The sequence below is a fragment of the Sylvia atricapilla genome, chromosome 26 (genome assembly GCF_009819655.1).
Source record: "Sylvia atricapilla isolate bSylAtr1 chromosome 26, bSylAtr1.pri, whole genome shotgun sequence".
Classification (NCBI taxonomy): domain Eukaryota; kingdom Metazoa; phylum Chordata; class Aves; order Passeriformes; family Sylviidae; genus Sylvia; species Sylvia atricapilla.
Genome location: NC_089165.1, coordinates 5,025,104 through 5,044,287, shown reverse-complemented (window position 1 = coordinate 5,044,287; position 19,184 = coordinate 5,025,104). Strand labels below are relative to the sequence as shown.

The window sequence follows — 19,184 nt, the reverse complement described above, 5'->3', positions numbered from 1 at the left end:
CATATCAATGTCTACTCTATATAATACATTATAATAGACTTCACATGTAATAATATGTATTGTATTTACTTACATTATTGATATTGTTTTGTATTTTATATTTCTATTTTTGTTACTTATACTTTTCTATCTGCAGGTAATTTTTTAATGTGTTTAAAATATGAACAAATCAATGGTATTTTAAACTAGATGAATTCCTTAACCTAACACATCAGAACCACAATTAATTAGAATTAAATTAGCCTGGTATTCTAAGGGTTAAAGATTAAGTTTTTATTTAAATAGTATGTGCATATTTTCTCTTCCTGTGTTTTTTTCTTAATAATAATCAAAACTAAAGTAAAAAAATAAATAAAGAAAATAAAAAAATAAAATATAGATGAAAAAATCTTAAAAACACCAAATTACCAAAAGCTAACATGAAAAACCACAACAAAATAAATGAACGTAAAAATTACAAAAATTAAAAAGTAAAAACTACGAAATAACAAAATACAAAATTTTATAAATGCAGCTCTCTCCTCATGCCACTGCCTAACAGCTCCAGGAATTTCCTTTATTATGCAGCAGTATGGAAAACCAACCCGGTGCCTCCCACAAAATAAGGTTTTCCAGATAATTCCCAGTTTTGCCTGGAAACAAATTCTATCTTAGTGGAAAGCTCATTTTGTATGAACATCCACACGTGTGCCAAGGGCAGGAAAGAACCACCCCACTGTGTCCAAGGAACAGCAGCCAGGCCAGGACTGAAGTTTTAATGGGATTCGTGTAATTACAAATACAGCAAATTGAATTTTACAAAGAGATGAATCATGATGATAATTAAAGACTTAGCAAGTTTTCCTGGGAATTCACAGAATTCTGTGGGTATGGTGCTGAACAACACCTGATTCACCAACATTAATTGGGTAAATTTCCTTGGAAATGTGCTCTAAGATGTACAAAAATTCTAATTAGGATGGAAAAGTGGAAAAAATAAATATTCCCTTACTAAAATCCACGGCGGGAGGGCGGGAGGTGCGACCCCGCGTGACCGGCGTCGCGCGCCGTCTCCATGGCCACGGGGCCGTAAAGCGCGGCCGCGCGGGTGTCGCAGCCTTTCCGTCCGTGCGTCGCGGCCCAGCGGCCCGGGGACTCGCGGCCATGGAGATGCCTCTGCCGCCCGAGGGTGAGGGGCGATCGGGGGGACGGGGGGCAGCCGCGGGAACGGGAAGGGAGGGGGGAGAGCGAGGGTTGACGGCTCTGCCTCCCCACAGACCAGGAGCTGCGGAATGTCATCGACAAGCTGGCGCAGTTTGTGGCGCGGAACGGGCCCGAGTTCGAGAAGATGACGATGGAGAAGCAGAAGGAGAACCCCAAATTCTCCTTTCTCTTCGGGGGCGACTTCTACGGTTACTACAAGTACAAGTTGGCCCTGGAGCAGCAGCAACGTGAGTGGGACTTGTGCCTCGGGCAGGGCCGGCTCGGGGCTCCCTCCCTCTCCCGGCCGCGGGTTCTCGGGGTCGGCCGGCGGAGACACTTTTGTCTCTCCTGGTCTCGCCCTGCTCCGCCGGGCCCGGTTTGCAGCCTCCTCCTGCGCTCTGGGTTCCAGGTAGTTGGCTCAGCGCTGGCCACGGCTCCTCAGGGCCCCCGCGTTGTGGGTTTGGAGGCGGGCAGGCGGAGCCGTAGGGACGGGCAGCGTGGTGAGGCGTAGCTCGGCGCCTGGAGAGCCGGAACTCGGCTCGTCCTGCAGTTGTCGCTCTGGAATTGTACAGGAAGTTGCTGACCCTCCTCGTTGGCACCATCCACCCGTGATTTTGCGTTAACCGGAGAATCATAGAATATACTGTTAACCGTAGAATCATAGAATATGCTGAGTTGGAAGGGACCCGTCAGGATCATCGAGTCCAACTCCTGGCTCTGTGCAGGACACCCCAAGAATCCCACCAAGTGTCTGAGAGCATTGTCCAAGCAGCTCGGGAATGAGACCCCCTCACAGTGAGGGTCTGTTTGGAACCAGTGCCATTTTCACCCGTAGGCTCGCGGTAGGGAGTTTCTCTGGGAGGTTTCAAAGTAGGGAGGTTTCAAACTTTCAAAGTTTACTCTGTCTAATAGTGTTGTGCAAGCAAAGCCAAGACATCGAGGCTTCCGCACAGATCCAGCCCCTGCCACAGCCATCGCTCCCACCGGCTGCGCCCATCCCAGCCCCTCAGGGCACCCCTTCTGTGGAGGAACTCATCCAGCAGAGTCAGTGGAACCTGCAGCAGCAGGAGCAGCATCTCCTCGCTATGAGACAGGTTGGTTTAAGATGAACATTCGCCTGGTGTATCCTGGCCTGTAAGTGGCTGTAGGAATTAGGAGTGAAGGGGGAGAGGCCAGTTTGCTTCTGAGCGGTGATGGAGGTGAGAAGGGATGTTGCTTTCCTTACTTTTATTGTGTGGCAAATAACATCGTCCCCTAGAATAGATGTGTCTGATATCCAGGTTGTGTTGGTATAATTGATCTGTGATTAAAAACTTTAATTTACTCTTTGAAAAATATTGTTAGTTTTAAAGTGGAATAAACTGTGACTGCGTTAACCGTGATTTAATGCTAAAGATTGCTGGGAACTGCAAGATGTTCTGATTTGTAGTATTCTGATGTGATTAGGGGTGGACGGGAACTGTGTGCTATCAACTAGCTGATTTTTGCAGGAGACTTTTAGCTGTTAAAGCTGTGGAAGACCAAACCAAAGAGTTTCTTATGCTTGGTTATGTTCCTTACATTTAAGAGCTTCTTGCAATTATTTGTTATTACGTGATGGATTTTAGAAGTAGAAGTAAACTGGACTTCTTAAATATGTGAAGAGTCTTTTCTTTTCAGAACCAAAGAACTGAAACATTTTCATGAGGTCACAGTGCTTGTAAATGATTTTAGTCCTTGAGGTAGCTACTTACGTCCAAGAGGATAAAGATACAGCAGCTTCATTCTTTAAAAGAATGTTGGCTCTAATGTAATTCTTTATATTTTTTTTTTTTTTTTTTGCTTCTGTTTTTTTTGGGGTTTTGTTTTTTTTTTTTTTTAATCAGGAACAAGTCACATCAGCAGTAGCCCTTGCGATCGAGCAACAAATGCAAAAGGTTTTGGAGGAAACCCAGTTAGATATGAATGAATTTGACAGCTTGTTGCAGCCAATAATTGACACTTGCACAAAAGACGCGATCTCAGTAAGTGATCTAAATTTGTACAGGGATTTGGTGGTGCCGTTAGTTTGTTTGTGTTTTGAGATTCTCTCTGTGTTAACGACAGCTTTATATCTGTGTTGTGTGGCAGGTAAAATGAAAGCTGTTACCTAAAATCTCCCCTTCCTGCAGTTATTTCAGAGCTATAAGAAGCCCGTATCACGGGAACACATTAGACTGACTTGAAATATTTAAAATTTGCTTTTCTAAGGCTGGTAAGAACTGGATGTTTAGTAATGCAAAGTCTCCTGCACACTGCGAGTTGATGGCCGGGCACTTGCGGAACCGTATCACAGCGGAAGGAGCTCACTTTGAGCTGCGGCTGCACCTCATCTACTTAATCAATGATGTTTTGCATCACTGGTGAGAATTCAGATATGGGTTTCAGTTTGCTGTTTTGATTAATTTGACGAAGTTCCTCTCCTAGATACAATGTTGTTTTGACTAGTCACTTCATATTTTTAACATACTCATTATTTTTAGCAGCTGTCCTCAGAGGTCCACAGCTTTGATCTAGACCTTTAGTAATCAAATTTAGGTAAAACCATTTTACCTACTTTGTGTATTTTTCCTCCAGACAAGATTTTATAATAAAGTCGTTAGGGAGAGAGCTCTGTTTTGTGATTCCACTACTTGTAGTATAGCAGAAGTTGAGATGAATTGAATATTCCAGTACACTTAGTGTTATAGTGAAAGGCATAATTCTTTTCATTGTTCTCTTGAAGCCAGCGAAAGCAAGCACGAGATCTTCTGGCTGCTTTACAGAAGGTGGTTGTGCCTATTTATTGTACCAGCTTTCTAGCAGTGGAGGAGGATAAGCAACAGAAAATTGCCAGAGTGAGTATCTGGTTTTGGTTTAACTGTAACTTTTGCTTTGTTAGGTTGGTGCTATGTAAATTCACAAATAGGCAGGTGCAAGAAGAGATTCTTCTGATCTGATTGTCTTCATAAAGTCTGTTACAGGAGGTGCTCTAGTTCACATTTAAAATAGAACTTTAAAGTACCTAGGCTTTATTTAAGAGTTATCGTAATGATGAATGCACCTGGTTCAACAATAAATACCAAAATCCTAGGTCTTACGAAAAACTGAAGACACAAAAATGCTGTACCTCAGTTTTTCTTTGAATGTTCATAATTTATAAAATCGTTTCACTCTTATTCATGCAGCTTCTTCAGCTATGGGAGAAAAATGGGTACTTTGATGAGTCCATTATTCAGCAGTTACAAAGCCCAGCTCTTGGACTTGGCCAGTACCAGGTTAGCCACAAAAATATCTGTTTTCTTATTTATGCAAATATTTTGAAAATTATTTTCCATTTCAAAGGATAATGTTAATTCCTGCTCCCCCTCCCCTCCCTTGAAGTTGCTTACAAGGGATTACAAAAAATAATGTAAAATATAACCTTGTTATTTCAAGCATTCAATAATCCTGCTGCTGATATGGTCCTGGACATAGGACCGTATGGCACAGTGCTGTACATATTTGACAGCGTCTTGTATAGCAGGGAGTGTTTAGTCAAAAGGAAACAGGCAAACATGGCTTTAAATTGGATACATTGAATATAAAAATTGTGGCAGCAGGAACTCTTCCTTTTTATTAATAATAATGAATGCTGTAGATTTGAGCTGTATTGGAAAGACAGTTCTAAAGATGGTGGGTTCCAGGCTGCAGAGGATATTTTGGAAGTCGCCACAAAGGTTCATAATGAGACTGGGTGGTTCTGCCAGCATTATCTTGCATCCTCATGCGCTTTTTGGGAGAGAGAGTGAAGGGCAATGCAGGGAATTCTGAACAAGCGGATAGGCTAGGTATTATAGGTGCAGTCATTTCTTTTATCAGGCGAATTTGATCACTGAATATGCAACGGTTGTACAGCCTGTGCAAGTGGCTTTCCAACAGCAGATCCAGAACCTGAAAACGCAACACGAGGAGTTTGTGAACAGTTTAACGCAGCAGCAGCAGCAACAACAGATCCAAATACCCCCACTAGAGAACGAGGTGAAATCGACACCCCCGCCTCAAGCCCCCACAGCAGCCCCAGCCTCAGCTCCACCGTCTGCTCCGGTCACACAAGCAGGTACTGAGCTGACCTGGGACTTGTGCAAAAATCAGTGGGTGACAATGTTATGACTTTTTTTTTTTTTTTTCCCCTCCTTTTTTAACAATGAGGCGCAATACACTGCTGGTTTGTTTCAGGCAAAAGCTTGAATCTGTTCGGAGCCTTGCAGGAGGTGGAGGCTGATGCTTGAGTATAAAAAGAACCAAAGAGATGAGTGTTAAATGGATCAGAAATCCTGTCTCCCAGTAATTAGATTTCTGCAGCAGAAATTCATCTGGAGCCTGGTGTGCTGATATTTTATTAATTGCATATGACTTTGATGCTGACAGTAGTCTCTAAATTGTTCCAGATGATGGTAAATCTCAGCTGCCTCTGGCTGGTTCTACAGAGTATGACACAACTGGGTCTGGAGTGCAGGATCCTGCTTCAGGTGGTCCACGTGGCCCTGGATCTCATGATCAGATTCCTCCAAATAAACCACCCTGGTTTGACCAACCTCACCCAGTTGCACCATGGGGTCAACAACAGGTAAGATACAGTTCTGAAAAAGGATGTGGAAGTTCAGACTGTCTTGGCTGTGGAGGTTGGGAAATGACTATCTTGGTTGTAGAGGTGCAGTGAAAAGCTGTGGAAGTTATAAATCCAGATTTCAATGCCGAGCTTTGTCATTCTGAGCGCAGTTAAAGGCTAAATGTTAACCGTATTTCAGTTTGTTAACTATCACGCTATTCCTATGAACAAGAGCTGTTTGGTTCAGTAACAGTTTGGTCTTTCCCTATCTTTTTTCTGAAGTTGCTGTCATTCAGGCTCTGTATTTGAAATGTTCTCTCAATTGCGCATGTTGCCTATGGGCTGTATTCTTTAAGAAGGTATGTTATTGTTGTCTTTATTCTTGTAACCTAATGACCAGGCTTCTGTACTTCACTTCCAGGGACCACCTCATTGTCCTCCCTGGAATAACAACCATGAAGGAATGTGGAATGAACAGAGAGATCAAGGCTGGAACAATCAGCGAGAGACACCTTGGAACAACCAGCCTGATCCTTCTTGGAACAACCAGTTTGAAGCACCGTGGAACAACCAGCATGAACAGCCTCCATGGGGTGGGGGTCAGAGGGAACCTCCATTTCGAATGCAGCGGCCACCTCACTTCAGAGGCCCATTTCCTCCACATCAGCAACATCCCCAATTCAACCAGCCCCCGCATCCACATAATTTCAACCGCTTTCCACCTCGCTTCATGCAGGATGATTTTCCACCTCGCCATCCCTTTGAAAGACCTCCTTATCCTCATCGTTTTGATTACCCCCAGGGGGATTTTCCTCAAGGTAAAGTGTGTACCAGGCCAGGTTTTCTTACACCATAATGCTGATTGCCATTACAAAATTATTTAGATGATTTGGAATGACAGTTTATCTTTGGTGGACTGTTGTGATTATACTCAGAAATGTTTAGTTTGGGAGTTTGGGAAGCTACTGCTAAGAACTCGGTAGGAAACACACGAAGAGTTGGATGCTTCCTTGCATTTTGAGTCTTCACTAATGGATAAGAAATCATAGTCCAAATTCAGGTCAGCAACTCTACAGGCACCTCTTTTGCTTTAAAAGTAGTACGTTCAAAGGTGAGAAGCAGAATTTTCTTGTAAATTTTACCACCTGTACATCAGCCGTAGGTGAGGACTGATGAGAGCTGTGTATATGGAGGAAGTTAGGAAGGCACTAAAAGGATTTGTTCCTGTGCATGCACTCATTCTTTCCTTTTATTTTGACTGCCAAGCTCTCTAGTTTTCTGCCTTTAATGTTGCGTGGCTTGGTAGTGTGTGGTGAAATGATCCCTACCTCCGGTTCTTCCTCCTCATTGGGTCTGTTCTCTTGCTGGAACATGGGAATGTATGGGAGTGTAACCAGGTGTTGCTTGCCTGGCCTGTGGCTGTCCGGAAGTCTGCTATAGTTCTGCCCAGAGGTAGTTTCCATTTCACCTGCAGGAATGATCCTTGTCAGTGTAAAGACCAAAAATCACCCTAGTTCTGTGTGACAGGTCATGTAGAAGATACATTATGTTTCTGTGTAGGAGTTGCTACGTTAATGCTAAAATTTTCTCAATTTTCCAAGTCCAAAAATGGTTGAAAACCATTGGTTTTGAGTTTATATATTTAGGATTGAGTTTAACTTCTGTAGTAGAGATCGTTCATTTTCTTTTCCCTTGGGTTTTATTGTTTGGATGGGATTTTTTAAGAATTATGGTAGTGAGTAGGGAGAAAAGGAGAACTCCCTCTTGTCTGAGGGAGTTTTGGTTAAGCTCAGAATTAGATGCTCGGTTTTGGATTCTAATGGTGATTTAATACATCTGTTGTTTCATGCAAAGGTGTTGGAGGAAGGGATCTACTAAACCAGATGGTTAAAATTAGGAAAGCAGTGAAACAATGACAGTACAGACTCTTCTCGGGTTCTGATGACAATGAGTCAGATACTACCAGCTCGAGATTGGGAAGTAGCTGTAATGGCTTTTCTGGAAAAACTGTTAATCCTGTTGAAAATGGTGTTGACTTTCAGTCTTGCATTTTTCTTAGTAGAGTGCAGTGAGTTCAGCAGGGTCTCCTAGCATTCATGGTGTTTGTCCATCAGTGGATGGTTAAAAGGAGTTCCCTATTTTAACAGAATTACTATCTCTACCTCTTCTCCAAATTTTCTTTTTCTCCTGAAGTATTTTCTTGTCACCCACTGATGGGAGTTAATTGCTGCCGTATATATTTCTTTACGTGTGTTGATTTGACAGAGAGACAGAACTAATTACAGCTCCAAGCTGAGCCATGGTTGTGTACTTAGCTTCAGAAATAAATTGCACCAGTAGCTGCCCAGCTGCATCTGAAACATTTTGTCCTTGAGCGTGTCTTCCTTGTGGTCCTTTTGACCACAGTACCTCCCAAAGGAAGCAATGGCATGGGGTTGAACTATCCTGTTGTCTGGAGAGCGGTTGCTGTGGCCAGGGAGGCATATGCACTGCAGGGTATTCATGAACGTGGACCTGTAGCCAGCCTCTGGTCCTTGGGTTCTGGTGCTCTGCTGGATCTGCTGACATTGGGTTTTAGGATAAATGCAGTTATTGAAGTACATCTCTGACTGCCTTCCTTTCTTGATAGCTAAATAAGACATTTTAACTCTCTCACTCTGCAGAAATTGGACCTCCTCATCATCATCCTGGTCACAGATTGCCTCATCCTGGAATCAGCGAGCATCCTCCCTGGGGAGGGCCACAGCACCCTGATTTTGGGCCTCCCCCGCATGGATTTAATGGGCAGCCCCCTCACATGCGGCGCCAAGGGCCCCCACACATGAATCACGATGATCCCAGTCTGGTGCCGAATGTTCCCTACTTCGATCTTCCTGCCGGACTGATGGCTCCACTTGTCAAAGTAAGTGCTTGCTATGGGACTGACGGGTGGAATTAAAAGATCCAAACCCTGTTGCTGTTATTAGGGACAGTTCAACGTGGATGCGTATAATTTCAAATCCTTCCACAACCGGCTGTGTAGGGTATAAGAGCAGGAGTAGTTGGAGGGACTAGGTAGTGAAAACGGTGATGAGCTAGAGGAAGCCGGTTGAATTCACAGTGTGAAAGACGAATTTATACTTGAAAGTCTGACCGCTATTGATAGGAAATGGAAATCCCCATTGATTTCCAGATGGTCAGAGAGACCTCACAGGTCTGATGGGACCACTGTAATAGTTCTTCGTAATCAGAATTCTCATGAAGATATTTTACAATATCAATGTTATAAATAGAAGGATAGAGAACAGGAAACATACCTGTATCAGCATCTTCAGGGATACTTATATATTCTGTATTCGAGATGAACAAATAAGCCTCTTCCATCTCTTTGTGGTGTTCTCATACACCAGTTTGTGCCAGGCTTCCATCCAGCACATTAGCACAAAGGTGGACGAGATATGCATTTTATCTACTTGGTGACTCACTTGATACTGCAATCTGTGCAGTGCAGGCTTTTCTCAGAGAACTCAAAATAGTGATAGCACGAGGAAGCATCAGGTCACCTGAAGAATCCTTATTTCCACATAATTTTTTTATCCAGTATTGAAACTTGAGGTCTCTACACAGCTAAATCTGTATTTAACTCTTCAGGTAGCCACCCCATGACACTTGACAGGAATGTAATTTGTTTTGTTTCCGGCAGCTTGAAGACCATGAGTATAAACCTTTAGATCCTAAAGATATACGTCTTCCACCTCCAATGCCCCCCAGTGAAAGACTCCTGGCTGCAGTTGAGGCATTTTATAGTCCACCATCTCATGACAGGCCTAGAAACAGGTAAGAGTAAGTGTAGCCAATAAAATGGTAAAGCAAATGCCCTAAGAAAGTGTCTCAAACCACAAAGTGCCTTCCTGTCTTTCGCCTGTGTCTTGGTTCTCCTAATGCTTTTGTTTTGCAACTGCACTTGCCGTTTGATCTTACGCTGAGGTTTGCGTGACAATTTTGCCCAGGCCCTTTGTTCCGTACAAAATCTGGTGAAAATCCTGAAGGTTTCCACTGAAGTGGAATTTACACGAGTGGGTTCTATGTGGTTGATTCGTTGCAGTGAAGGATGGGAGCAGAACGGACTGTACGAATTCTTCAGAGCTAAAATGAGAGCAAGGCGGAGGAAAGGTCAGGAGAAGAGAAATAGGTGAGAGTTCCTGTGTGCCACCTTCTTCTGCATGCTGTTCATCTGTAAGGTGCTTGGGCTAAACGCAGAGGGAAAGTCTGTTCAGCAACATGCTGATCTGCCTAATCTGCAGAAAATGGAGCCGACACAAGTTGCCCAGAGATGCTGTGGCTGCCCCATCCCTGGAAGTGCCCAGGGCCAGGTTGGATGGGGCTTGGAGCAACCTGGTCTTGATGAAGGTGACCCTGCCCCATGGCAGAGGTTGGAACTGGATGAGCTTGAAGGTCCCTTCCAACCCAGATGGCTTTGTGATTCTGTGAAACAGTTTTTTACATTCAAGCTTTCACTTTCACTGCAGAAGTAGTGCTTGTGTGTAATTTGAATGTGATCAGGAGTAGATTCGTGTTTCTGGTACTCCTCCGTGGAATCTAACAGGAGTTTTCTCTGCTCATCTGTGCAGTGGGCCTTCTCGGTCTCGCAGTCGATCTAAAAGCCGAGGTCGTTCGTCTTCCCGGTCCAATTCACGATCTTCAAAATCATCTGGCTCCTACTCGAGATCACGCTCTCGTTCTTGCTCTCGATCGCGATCCTATTCTCGTTCACAGTCCAGGTAGGGCTTGCGGGGCTGAACCTTGGGAACTGGGGTGTGGGGAGAACCCAAGGCTGATCCAAGGAACCGCCAGGGCTGCTCTGGTAACTCGTGTGCTCTACCTTTCAGAAGCCGGAGCAGGTCCCGCTCCTCTCGCAGCCGATCAAGGTCTCGGTCACGGTCTCGGTCCAAATCGTACTCCCCAGGAAGGCGACGCCGTTCCCGCTCTCGCAGTCCCACTCCTCCGTAAGCTTTGGTTTGGTCCTGTCTCCTTTTACCTGGGCTGTTTGAACAGAGCACCTGCAGGGGCACTGCCTTGTTACCAGGGGATAAAAAACATTTCAGCAAAGAGGAGAAAAGATGACGAAGAGCATATTTAGAAACAATTTATCTGCTATAAGTGCTTATAGAGAGACTGTTACTGTACTGTTGCTTCTTACTTTAACAAAACTGCGTGCAACCGTGAAGTCTGTGTACGCCTTCCTTGAGAGCAGGAGTAATTCTGTGAGTGCACCATTGGGAAGAGCACAGTGTTTGATTTCCCTTGTGCCGAGAAGCAGGTGGTGTGCTTCTGGCACCTCAAAAACTGCATCATCTAATGGCTTTAATAAAGAATAGCTCAGTAGAGTGGATGGAATTGTGTTGGATGTTAATGCTTAACAGAACAGAACTGACTGTGCTTTGTGTGAGAATAGGATCACTGGTTCCTAATTTGTTCTTCGTATTTTCTTAGTTCTTCTGCTGGTTTGGGCTCCAGTTCTGGGCCTCCTATACCAGAATCGAGACTTGGAGAAGAAAATAAAGGCCATCAAATGCTAGTGAAAATGGGTAAGATGCTGTTTTAGAATCTTACACAAGCCAGGAAACAAGATTAGATGCCAAAGTCTTAGATATAATTAATTAATGCATGTTCATAAGGAATTTTTCCTTGGCATTCCAAGGTCAGCATAAGAAAATTCAGACATGTAAGTATATGAAGCAGTGGTGGTTGCCTTTCTGGGAAAGATACAGAAGACAGGGATGCGAGTTTGGCATCAGATCGAACTGACCCTACCCGAGGTATTTCATCTCCCTGCAGTGCAGGTCAGCAGGGTTGACCAGACAGACTGGGCTTGTGCTGCCTTTCTTCATATCCTCGTAACAGTTTTTAGGGATAGTGCTGCTGTCAGCTCCTAGAATCTCTGCATATTATTGTTTGTGAAATAAATGGGACAGCTGATGTGTTGTTTCAGGTTGTTTGCTCCCATCCTGCCTTATCAAACGGACGCTGTCTTTGGTTGTTTCCAAAATGTCCGTGTTTGTCGTCACAATTCTAGTAATAAAAAAACAGTGAAAGGATTGCAATGTCGTGTCCTTGCTGCAGGATGGAGTGGATCGGGTGGATTGGGAGCCAAGGAACAAGGAATTCAGGATCCAATTAAAGGAGGTGATATTCGAGACAAATGGGATCAGTACAAAGGAGTGGGAGTTGCATTGGATGACCCTTATGAAAACTACCGAAGAAATAAAAGTTACTCGTTTATTGCACGCATGAAGGCCAGGGATGAATGTAAGTGAATGTTTCTCAGCAATTTAGAAACCTCTAAATTTCAAGTGGACTTGAAAGTTATTTTTGTAAACCCAAATTAAAATATCAGTAACTCTTGATTTTTTCTAATGTAACTGATAAGAGTAAGACAACAGGTAAGTGGATGTGTACTCTAATTAACCTGGCAGGTTTTCCTTTTTAGGTATTGTGTTGTGTTCTAATCTCTGAAATGCTAATTAATGAGCGTATTTCTGTGTAAGCCACTTCCTGGCTGCCACACTGAGCATCTGCATCTTTGAACGTTACCCCATGAAAACTTGGAGCAGTCACAAAGTTAGTGCAGAGGGAGCTGTGCCACACAAGGGACAGCTGCCGCAGCAGAGAGGTCCTTGTCGTTGGAATCAAGTTAGACCACACTTACTGTTTACCCCCGCCCTATTCAGAGTTTCCTACCATTAGTACCATGTTCTGCCAAAGCCAGAACTGGTAATAAATTATATGTAGTGCAGGAAGGGTTCATAAAAAGTGGAGGTGTTTATAAGAGTTGAAGACAATTACCTGAATGATGGATTTTTGCAGAGAGTCTGTGATATATTGAACATAGGCACTTGCCAACAGCGAAAAGGAAAAAGCTGGCACGCCCAATGAAATGTCACTTCTGCCTCTAGATCTGTGCAATCAAATGGCTTCAAATGAAGCCCATAAGGAAAAATGCCTTATTAACAAAACCCTCATTCCATGAAACGTTTCAGACAGCTTAGGTAACTGCGGAATGCGTAAGAACTCTTTTCCCTATTGTTTCAGTGAAGCGTGAAACACAAGACCCTCCACCACCCGAATAAGACTCTCTGAAGAAAGATGTCTTGCATCTTCTACAAAACATTAAACTTTTAGAAATCCGGATTAGTCTGGAGGAAGTGACAAATGAATTACTTTTAAAACTATGGTGAAAAAAGGAAAGCTATGACATGTACTTCAACACTTGTCAATTAGTGCTTAAAAAAGGCCAGTTGTTACTACGACATGTCTAGCAAGTTTAAAAATTTCCATTTATCTTGCACAACTTTCTAATTAGTTCCCTATTTTATAGTAGAATTAAACCCCATTTAGTTCCTGGTGCAGGACTGTGCCTCATTCATTCCTGTGGAATACAGACATTATCTGATGTGGTTGTATGTTCTCTAGTTCCATAATGTATGTTTATTTCTCTCAAAAGGTTAATTCTATTTGAAGTGGAGGGGTGCTGCCTTGGGATCAAGTCAGACTGATGCTGAGCAGTGTATCCTAATGTCTAAATGGGGAATGAAGCATCTAGTTCCAGTGCAGGTGACCTCTGAGCACTGTGCGAGCTTTTAGAACCTTCCACCCACCTCCAGGCCCCGCCCAGCAGCTGCTGCAGCCGCCACTCGGGGCAAGACACAAGGGTCAGTTCTCTGGTAGCTTTCCCAGCACTCTGAGGGATGGGCGATGCTTTGTAATGGAACACAGTCTTTGAGCTTTTTTATATTTTTGTATATACCCTTTAATAAAAGCTAATTAGTTCAATAGAAGAGAATCCATTTTCTCTGCTCTACACATTTCTATCAACCAGATGTTCTTGAAAGCTTGCTGTTATCTAATGAAAACAGAAACACACCTTTTGTAACTGTTTCTGGAGACCACCAGCTAGAGATGCTAGGCCCTTACACTGCATTTCCACTCTCCAGCTCTGCCTGGCGGTTCCCTTTTCCAGTCGTTTGTAGAGCAAAAACCCTCTTAAGACCATTCAGTTAATATGGTGGAATATCAGTTTGTTCTAGATCTACTGTAGTTGTGGAACTGTACCTGTCTGTGAATCAGCATACAACACCTGTTATGTTACCAAGTTGTGAATGTTGTTGTTTTGCCTTCCAATAAATTTTTTTTTTTTTTAAATAAAAAGGCAGCTGAGACTTCAGAGTAAGTGGATTCCTGTGCCTTGACTATAACCCTTCCTTGTTTTGAATTTATCTTAATAAACACACCCAAGTGTGTGCATGGGTTTGTTGTAATCTGACAAGGATGATGTGCTGGTTTTGCACCGACTGACATTTAGCAAGGAGAGGAGCCACCCACAGAAGCATTATATAGAAATGTTGTTGGGATAACGGCACTAAAGTCAGGATATAGTAATTTTCTGATGTGGTCATGTTTCTCAGGGGCTGTAGTACAGACTTTCACTTCTTCCACGATCATAGATGCAATCACAGATCTCACAATTCACTGGATAAATGTGTGCACCATGATGACTTACCATGGTCCCATTAGACAGAAGTGTTACCTTGATGTCTCTTTTCCTGACACAGCCTGGCTGAAGGTTCCTGCATATCCCTGTATTGTGTACATGAGTAAAACATTCGGGTATAGATAAGTAAGTTATATATAATAATTAGCAACTTGTACTAACTAACTTATACTAACACAGCAGTTTGTACAACAGTTTATAACAGTACAGTTTATAACCTTTTATCTCTGCAACTTGGAAAGGTTTCTTGTTTCAGCCATAGAGCTGTGAATATAAATGTCACTTAAAGTTCAGTAACTGTCCAAGCAGTTATTTCTCCTGGGCTCTCCGAATTTCTTCAAGCGCTTGCTCAATTGTTAGAGGTGGGGATTTGTGATTCTTGATGTACTGCAAAAAGAAAAAAAAAAAGTCTTTATTTTGTAGATTTTTATTTATTGAATAGTAGAAAGCAACTAATCTTCACATCAAGATACCTGTGTGTTTCTGTACTAGCAACAGAAAGTGACCCTTCTGTTGCAGCATCTGAATGATCTCTGCTCATTTGAGGCCAGCTAAATGCTATAGCAGGAATCTTAATCTTTAAAAACTATGGCTGCCAGCAGGACTTGAGTCTTTTTCTTTTAAATGTATTATTAATCATATGCAAAGAAATTGGGTTTGCTGCAAATACCACAAGTGTTTTTAAAGAATATACATATACTCAGTCTCTGGTTTGTCATACATACCTCTTTAGCCTCTTCCAGGGTATGGTAGTGGAACTTCTCATGCTCTAATGACTCCACAAGCGATGTGTGAAGGTGGTGAACGTTCTCGACAAATTGCTGGGTCAGCATCACGTGCTGCTTGCACATGGTGTGTAAAACGAGAACTGAGGGGCTGTAGGTGGTCAGGGCTATGAGAAAGGGACAGGATGTACTGCGGTGAGGCACAGCTGGTAGCAAGGGCTGAACAAACTGAGCTTAGGTGCAGAAAAATAGAGTGAAAGAGAAGAATAAATCTGGTTTCCATACCTTCTACTGCATCCATGCTGATCACGTGACTGGCAATTGGCACTGGATCGATGTAGCTGGTTCCAGCAGCTGGGGCAAGCCCTGCAGAGGGGTTTGCTGTACATAGGATAGCATCAGAATTACCAGGCGGGGAGAGTGGAAAGGTTTGCTGCTACTGCTTGGTTCTTCACCGGTTTTTTGGTGAAGCAGCTGTCCTAAAACCACTGTACAGCCTAACAGGACAATTCTGTAAGCCAAAAGAATGTTGATGTAGTTATACATAACTTCCACTGTTTTTTTTAATCTTAGGCTCACAACACCATTGCAGAAAGCACCTTTTCTAACCCTAGGCAGAGTAAAAATAAAGACTTTTGTACTCAGTGCTTCTGTTTTCAAGCACACTCAAGTTTCTGCTTTCTCCTCGAGTGTGGCAAGGAATGGTGGCTCTTAGTACTTTCTCCTTTAAATAAAGAGATGTAGGCAGGTAGCTACCCCTCAGGATGTGAAAGCTTTTATCTGATCCTGTCATGGGGCCATAATGTTTTCTCAGGAGAGGAGTACAATGCAAAAGAACTACGAATGAGCAATCACTTTAGTAACACTACAATGCTATTATTTACAATAGTAAAGATATCAGAATATTGAATTTCATTTGAGAATTTCATACTCATACTATTGTGAGCTCTGTTGCTGGGGAGTATTTTTAAGCAAAAAGCATTTCCTATTAAGATATTCAAGCCCAGTCTTTTCTGTGGACAGCAGATAAAAGTGCTGGGTTTCATAAAATTTTTTATTTAGCACCAGTGAGGGGAAGCTGGCACTGGTATATCAAGGCTGACTGGGCTGGCATATATAAAAGTGTAAAACTTGCCTGACTAGGGCAGTAACTGCTGAACTCACCCTTTGCCCAGCAGTAGGTGAACGGAGGAGGCTCTACTGTCTGAACTGCAGCTTCTGTGACCGTCACTTGGTACCCCTGGCTGTGCTGCTCTTGGGTGACCAATGGGGATGACGATGGAGATGGGTGTGCTCCAGAACACGTGCAGCTCCCAGCACGTCCCTCTACAGATTCCCTGTCTGTTGTAGACAGAGACCTTTCAAAATCTTCAGAATATTCTGAATTAAGAGTTTTGTCATTCTCATTGAGGTAATCCTGTTTGTGTAGAGGGAAATCTGAGGAAACTCCACTTAAATGTTCAGAGATTTCAGCTTCAGAGACACATCTTTCAACATCCTCTTCGGAAGAATCACTAGCACCAGTTACGGCACTGGTCAGTTTAAGAGAAGCCTGGACCTCTTCTGCCAGCAATGTATCTTTTTTCACGTATTTGTTTGATTCTTGAGTAAACTGAATGTCTTTTCCCTGTAAACGTATTTATTTTAGAACCTCCACACTCCACCAAACAAAGGCAGACAGGGAATATGAGCTACTGTAGAAATTTCTACTTACTTTCTGCTTTAACTCTGCTGCCTTACTGGTAGTATCTGGTGCCAAATCATCGAGGCTCAGAATATTCAGTCTGAAGTCTGCAAACAAATGACACCTACACGTAAGAATTTGCATGAAAATTACAGTACATTTTCCCTTAAGTGAAGAAAGTGAAAAAAAAAATCAGTACTACCTTCCTAGTTTAGTATTGAAAAGTAATAGCAATCATTGATTCTTTAACTTCACAGAAACTCCTAAAATTTCCTCCTTCGATCTGCTGACACTCCTGAATTTCAAGAGATTTTTGCTGCCTCTCATTTCCAGCTGTTCTCACTCTGACCCACTGGTACCTTGTGCCACTGATACATGAAAACTACTCTAAATGTTCTAATTGTTTTGACATCATAATGTCACTCAGGGCAGCATCATTAATCTGAACCCATTAAGTCAAAAGCCAAGAAAAATACAAACCTATTACACTAGAAAAAAGAAACAGATTACTTTGATCAGGCCCTGGTTTATGTAAAATTTAATCAGTGAATCCTTTTGAAGTGACTGTTTTCCCAAATTTATTAAGAGAATTTATGAGGAGATTATCAATACAATTCATACTGAGTCCACTGAGACAGTATTTTAGAAATCTTACATTTCAAGCTGCTGCTGGTTGGATCTTCTGCATCAGCTCCTTGAGAAAATAATTCATCTAACGACTTTATTTCACTTCCGTCACTTTCAAGGGATTCTTGCCTTTGCTTGGTGTAGCCTTCTTTAGGCAGAGCAATCTTTACAGTCTTGTCTTTCATGGAAGATGACAACAATCGAGATCTCATGGTATGTCCTGACAGGTTTCTGCTGGTGGGTGCAGGTGCTGGTGAATTAACTCTATCAAACACACCTTTCTCTGAGTCTTTGTCATAAAAAGAAGATGCTTTAGATAATTCTGCTGGTGAAACTTCCTTAAGAAATGGAAGAGCACTTCCTGATGGAATGGGAGTCTTGCTCTTTTTGAAGAACATGAAAAAGATTATTGTGTGTTACTTCACTGTTATGTGTAGATTGCTGAAGGGAGAATAAATCATTGTGGGTAAAAGAGAGTAATTTTAAGATGTGAACCTGAATCCTATCATGAGCAAGACACAAATGCAGATTTAAAATTTATTTGCTGGTGTTATCTAAACAAAGTGATCAACCGATTAGAACAATTATATGAAAGCGTTAATAAAAATACATAATCCAGCAAAAGTTTGTAATTACCTTTCTACCCTACTGAGCATCACTTACCGGAACCTTCTGTTTCCCATTTCCAGTGGAAAACCCCAAAGAGCTCTCCATCCATTCTCTCATTTCCTCTTCATCACTATCCAAATCAAGCTGTTGTTTAACTGTAACATTCCCTTTAGGGCTATGGATGTTTTCCTGAGAACAGGCTTTCCTGAGGGTCCCATTCCCACTGGTGGTACCGTAATTCTTACAGTACTTCTTGCCCCTGGCACCACCTTCATGCCCAGCAGCAGATGAAGTACACTCCTCAGCCAAAGGCTTCAGGCCCGAGTCAGTGTTTTGCAATTCCAAGTGCTTTTTTTGACCCATGATTTTGCTTTCTAGTTGTGCCACTTTATCCAGAATTGAGCTTGACCGCCTGTGGGAGGCGCAGCCCAGAGCGCTCTGGGCTACACGGCTGCTCCCTGCCCACACGGTGCTTCCCGGCATCTGGCACCGCTGGATCCCACGAGAGTTTCCATCGCACACTTTCAGGAACCTGCCGTGGCGGGACGGAGCTCTTCCAGCGTTCTCCAGCTCTGTGTCCACCGCCGTGAGGTCACCACGGGTGCTGGTCCTGCGGGGTACACGGCTGTGGCCCTGCCAAGAATCACAGAGTCACTGACCTTAGGAAGGACCTGACATCAGCGAGTCCAACCTAGGACTGATTCCCGCGTTGTTAACCAGACCAAAGCACTAAGCACTGAGTGCTATGTCCAGCCTTTTCCTTAAACATCTTCATGGATGGTGACTCCACGGGGATAGTTACTCCACAGGCAGGCCCTTCCAATGTCTGACCACCCTTTCTGTGAAGAAATTCTTCCTGATGTCCAACCTAAACCTCCCCTGCCACAATTTAAGACTGTCCTCTCGTCCTGTCCCTGGTTCCCTGGTAGCAGGGCTGGTCACTACGTGACTGCACACATCTGTCACGGAGCTGTAAGGAAGGGGGTTGTACAGATCCCTCCCCACACAGGACGCAAACACCGGCCCGGGCCGAAGCTGCCTGGGTACAGACACTTGAGATAGGCCGCCGGTGTCTCACCTGCCCTCGACCCGCGGGTGCCCGAGAGATCGCGGCCATCCGGGACGGGACGAGAGGAGACAGAGATGAAAAGGGCAGGACGGACGGGCTGGGATGGGACAGGGTCGGAGAACACGCTGCCAGGTCCGCCCGACCCGAAGCGGCGAGGGCTTCCCTGGGCC

At 43.4% G+C, this 19,184-nt stretch overlaps 2 protein-coding genes across 6 annotated transcripts; one reads left to right on the top strand and one right to left on the bottom strand.

The window, feature by feature from the left end:
• The first annotated feature begins 1,040 nt into the window (after window positions 1-1,040).
• Window positions 1,041-13,943, top strand: CHERP (calcium homeostasis endoplasmic reticulum protein). Of its 5 annotated transcripts, none has more exons than XM_066336344.1 (18): window positions 1,041-1,168; window positions 1,257-1,430; window positions 2,095-2,276; window positions 3,048-3,185; window positions 3,412-3,563; window positions 3,926-4,037; window positions 4,368-4,457; window positions 5,041-5,278; window positions 5,610-5,788; window positions 6,192-6,588; window positions 8,434-8,672; window positions 9,453-9,586; window positions 9,855-9,941; window positions 10,381-10,530; window positions 10,642-10,755; window positions 11,243-11,337; window positions 11,873-12,058; window positions 12,842-13,943. In XM_066336344.1, the coding sequence occupies exons 1-18, from the start codon at window positions 1,144-1,146 to the stop codon at window positions 12,877-12,879; spliced, it is 2,730 nt and encodes a 909-aa protein (XP_066192441.1). In that variant the 5' UTR covers window positions 1,041-1,143; the 3' UTR covers window positions 12,880-13,943. The 5 variants fall into 5 exon arrangements, with proteins under 5 accessions (XP_066192441.1, XP_066192442.1, XP_066192440.1 ...); XM_066336345.1 differs by having other exon boundaries at window positions 10,639-10,755; window positions 13,254-13,943; XM_066336343.1 differs by having other exon boundaries at window positions 10,639-10,755.
• Window positions 13,535-19,184, bottom strand: C26H19orf44 (chromosome 26 C19orf44 homolog). Its single transcript, XM_066336348.1, has 8 exons — window positions 19,024-19,184; window positions 18,000-18,578; window positions 17,365-17,719; window positions 16,740-16,816; window positions 16,190-16,652; window positions 15,311-15,406; window positions 15,026-15,192; window positions 13,535-14,687 (listed from the first exon to the last, which is right to left on the bottom strand). The coding sequence occupies exons 1-8, from the start codon at window positions 19,060-19,062 to the stop codon at window positions 14,610-14,612; spliced, it is 1,854 nt and encodes a 617-aa protein (XP_066192445.1). The 5' UTR covers window positions 19,063-19,184; the 3' UTR covers window positions 13,535-14,609.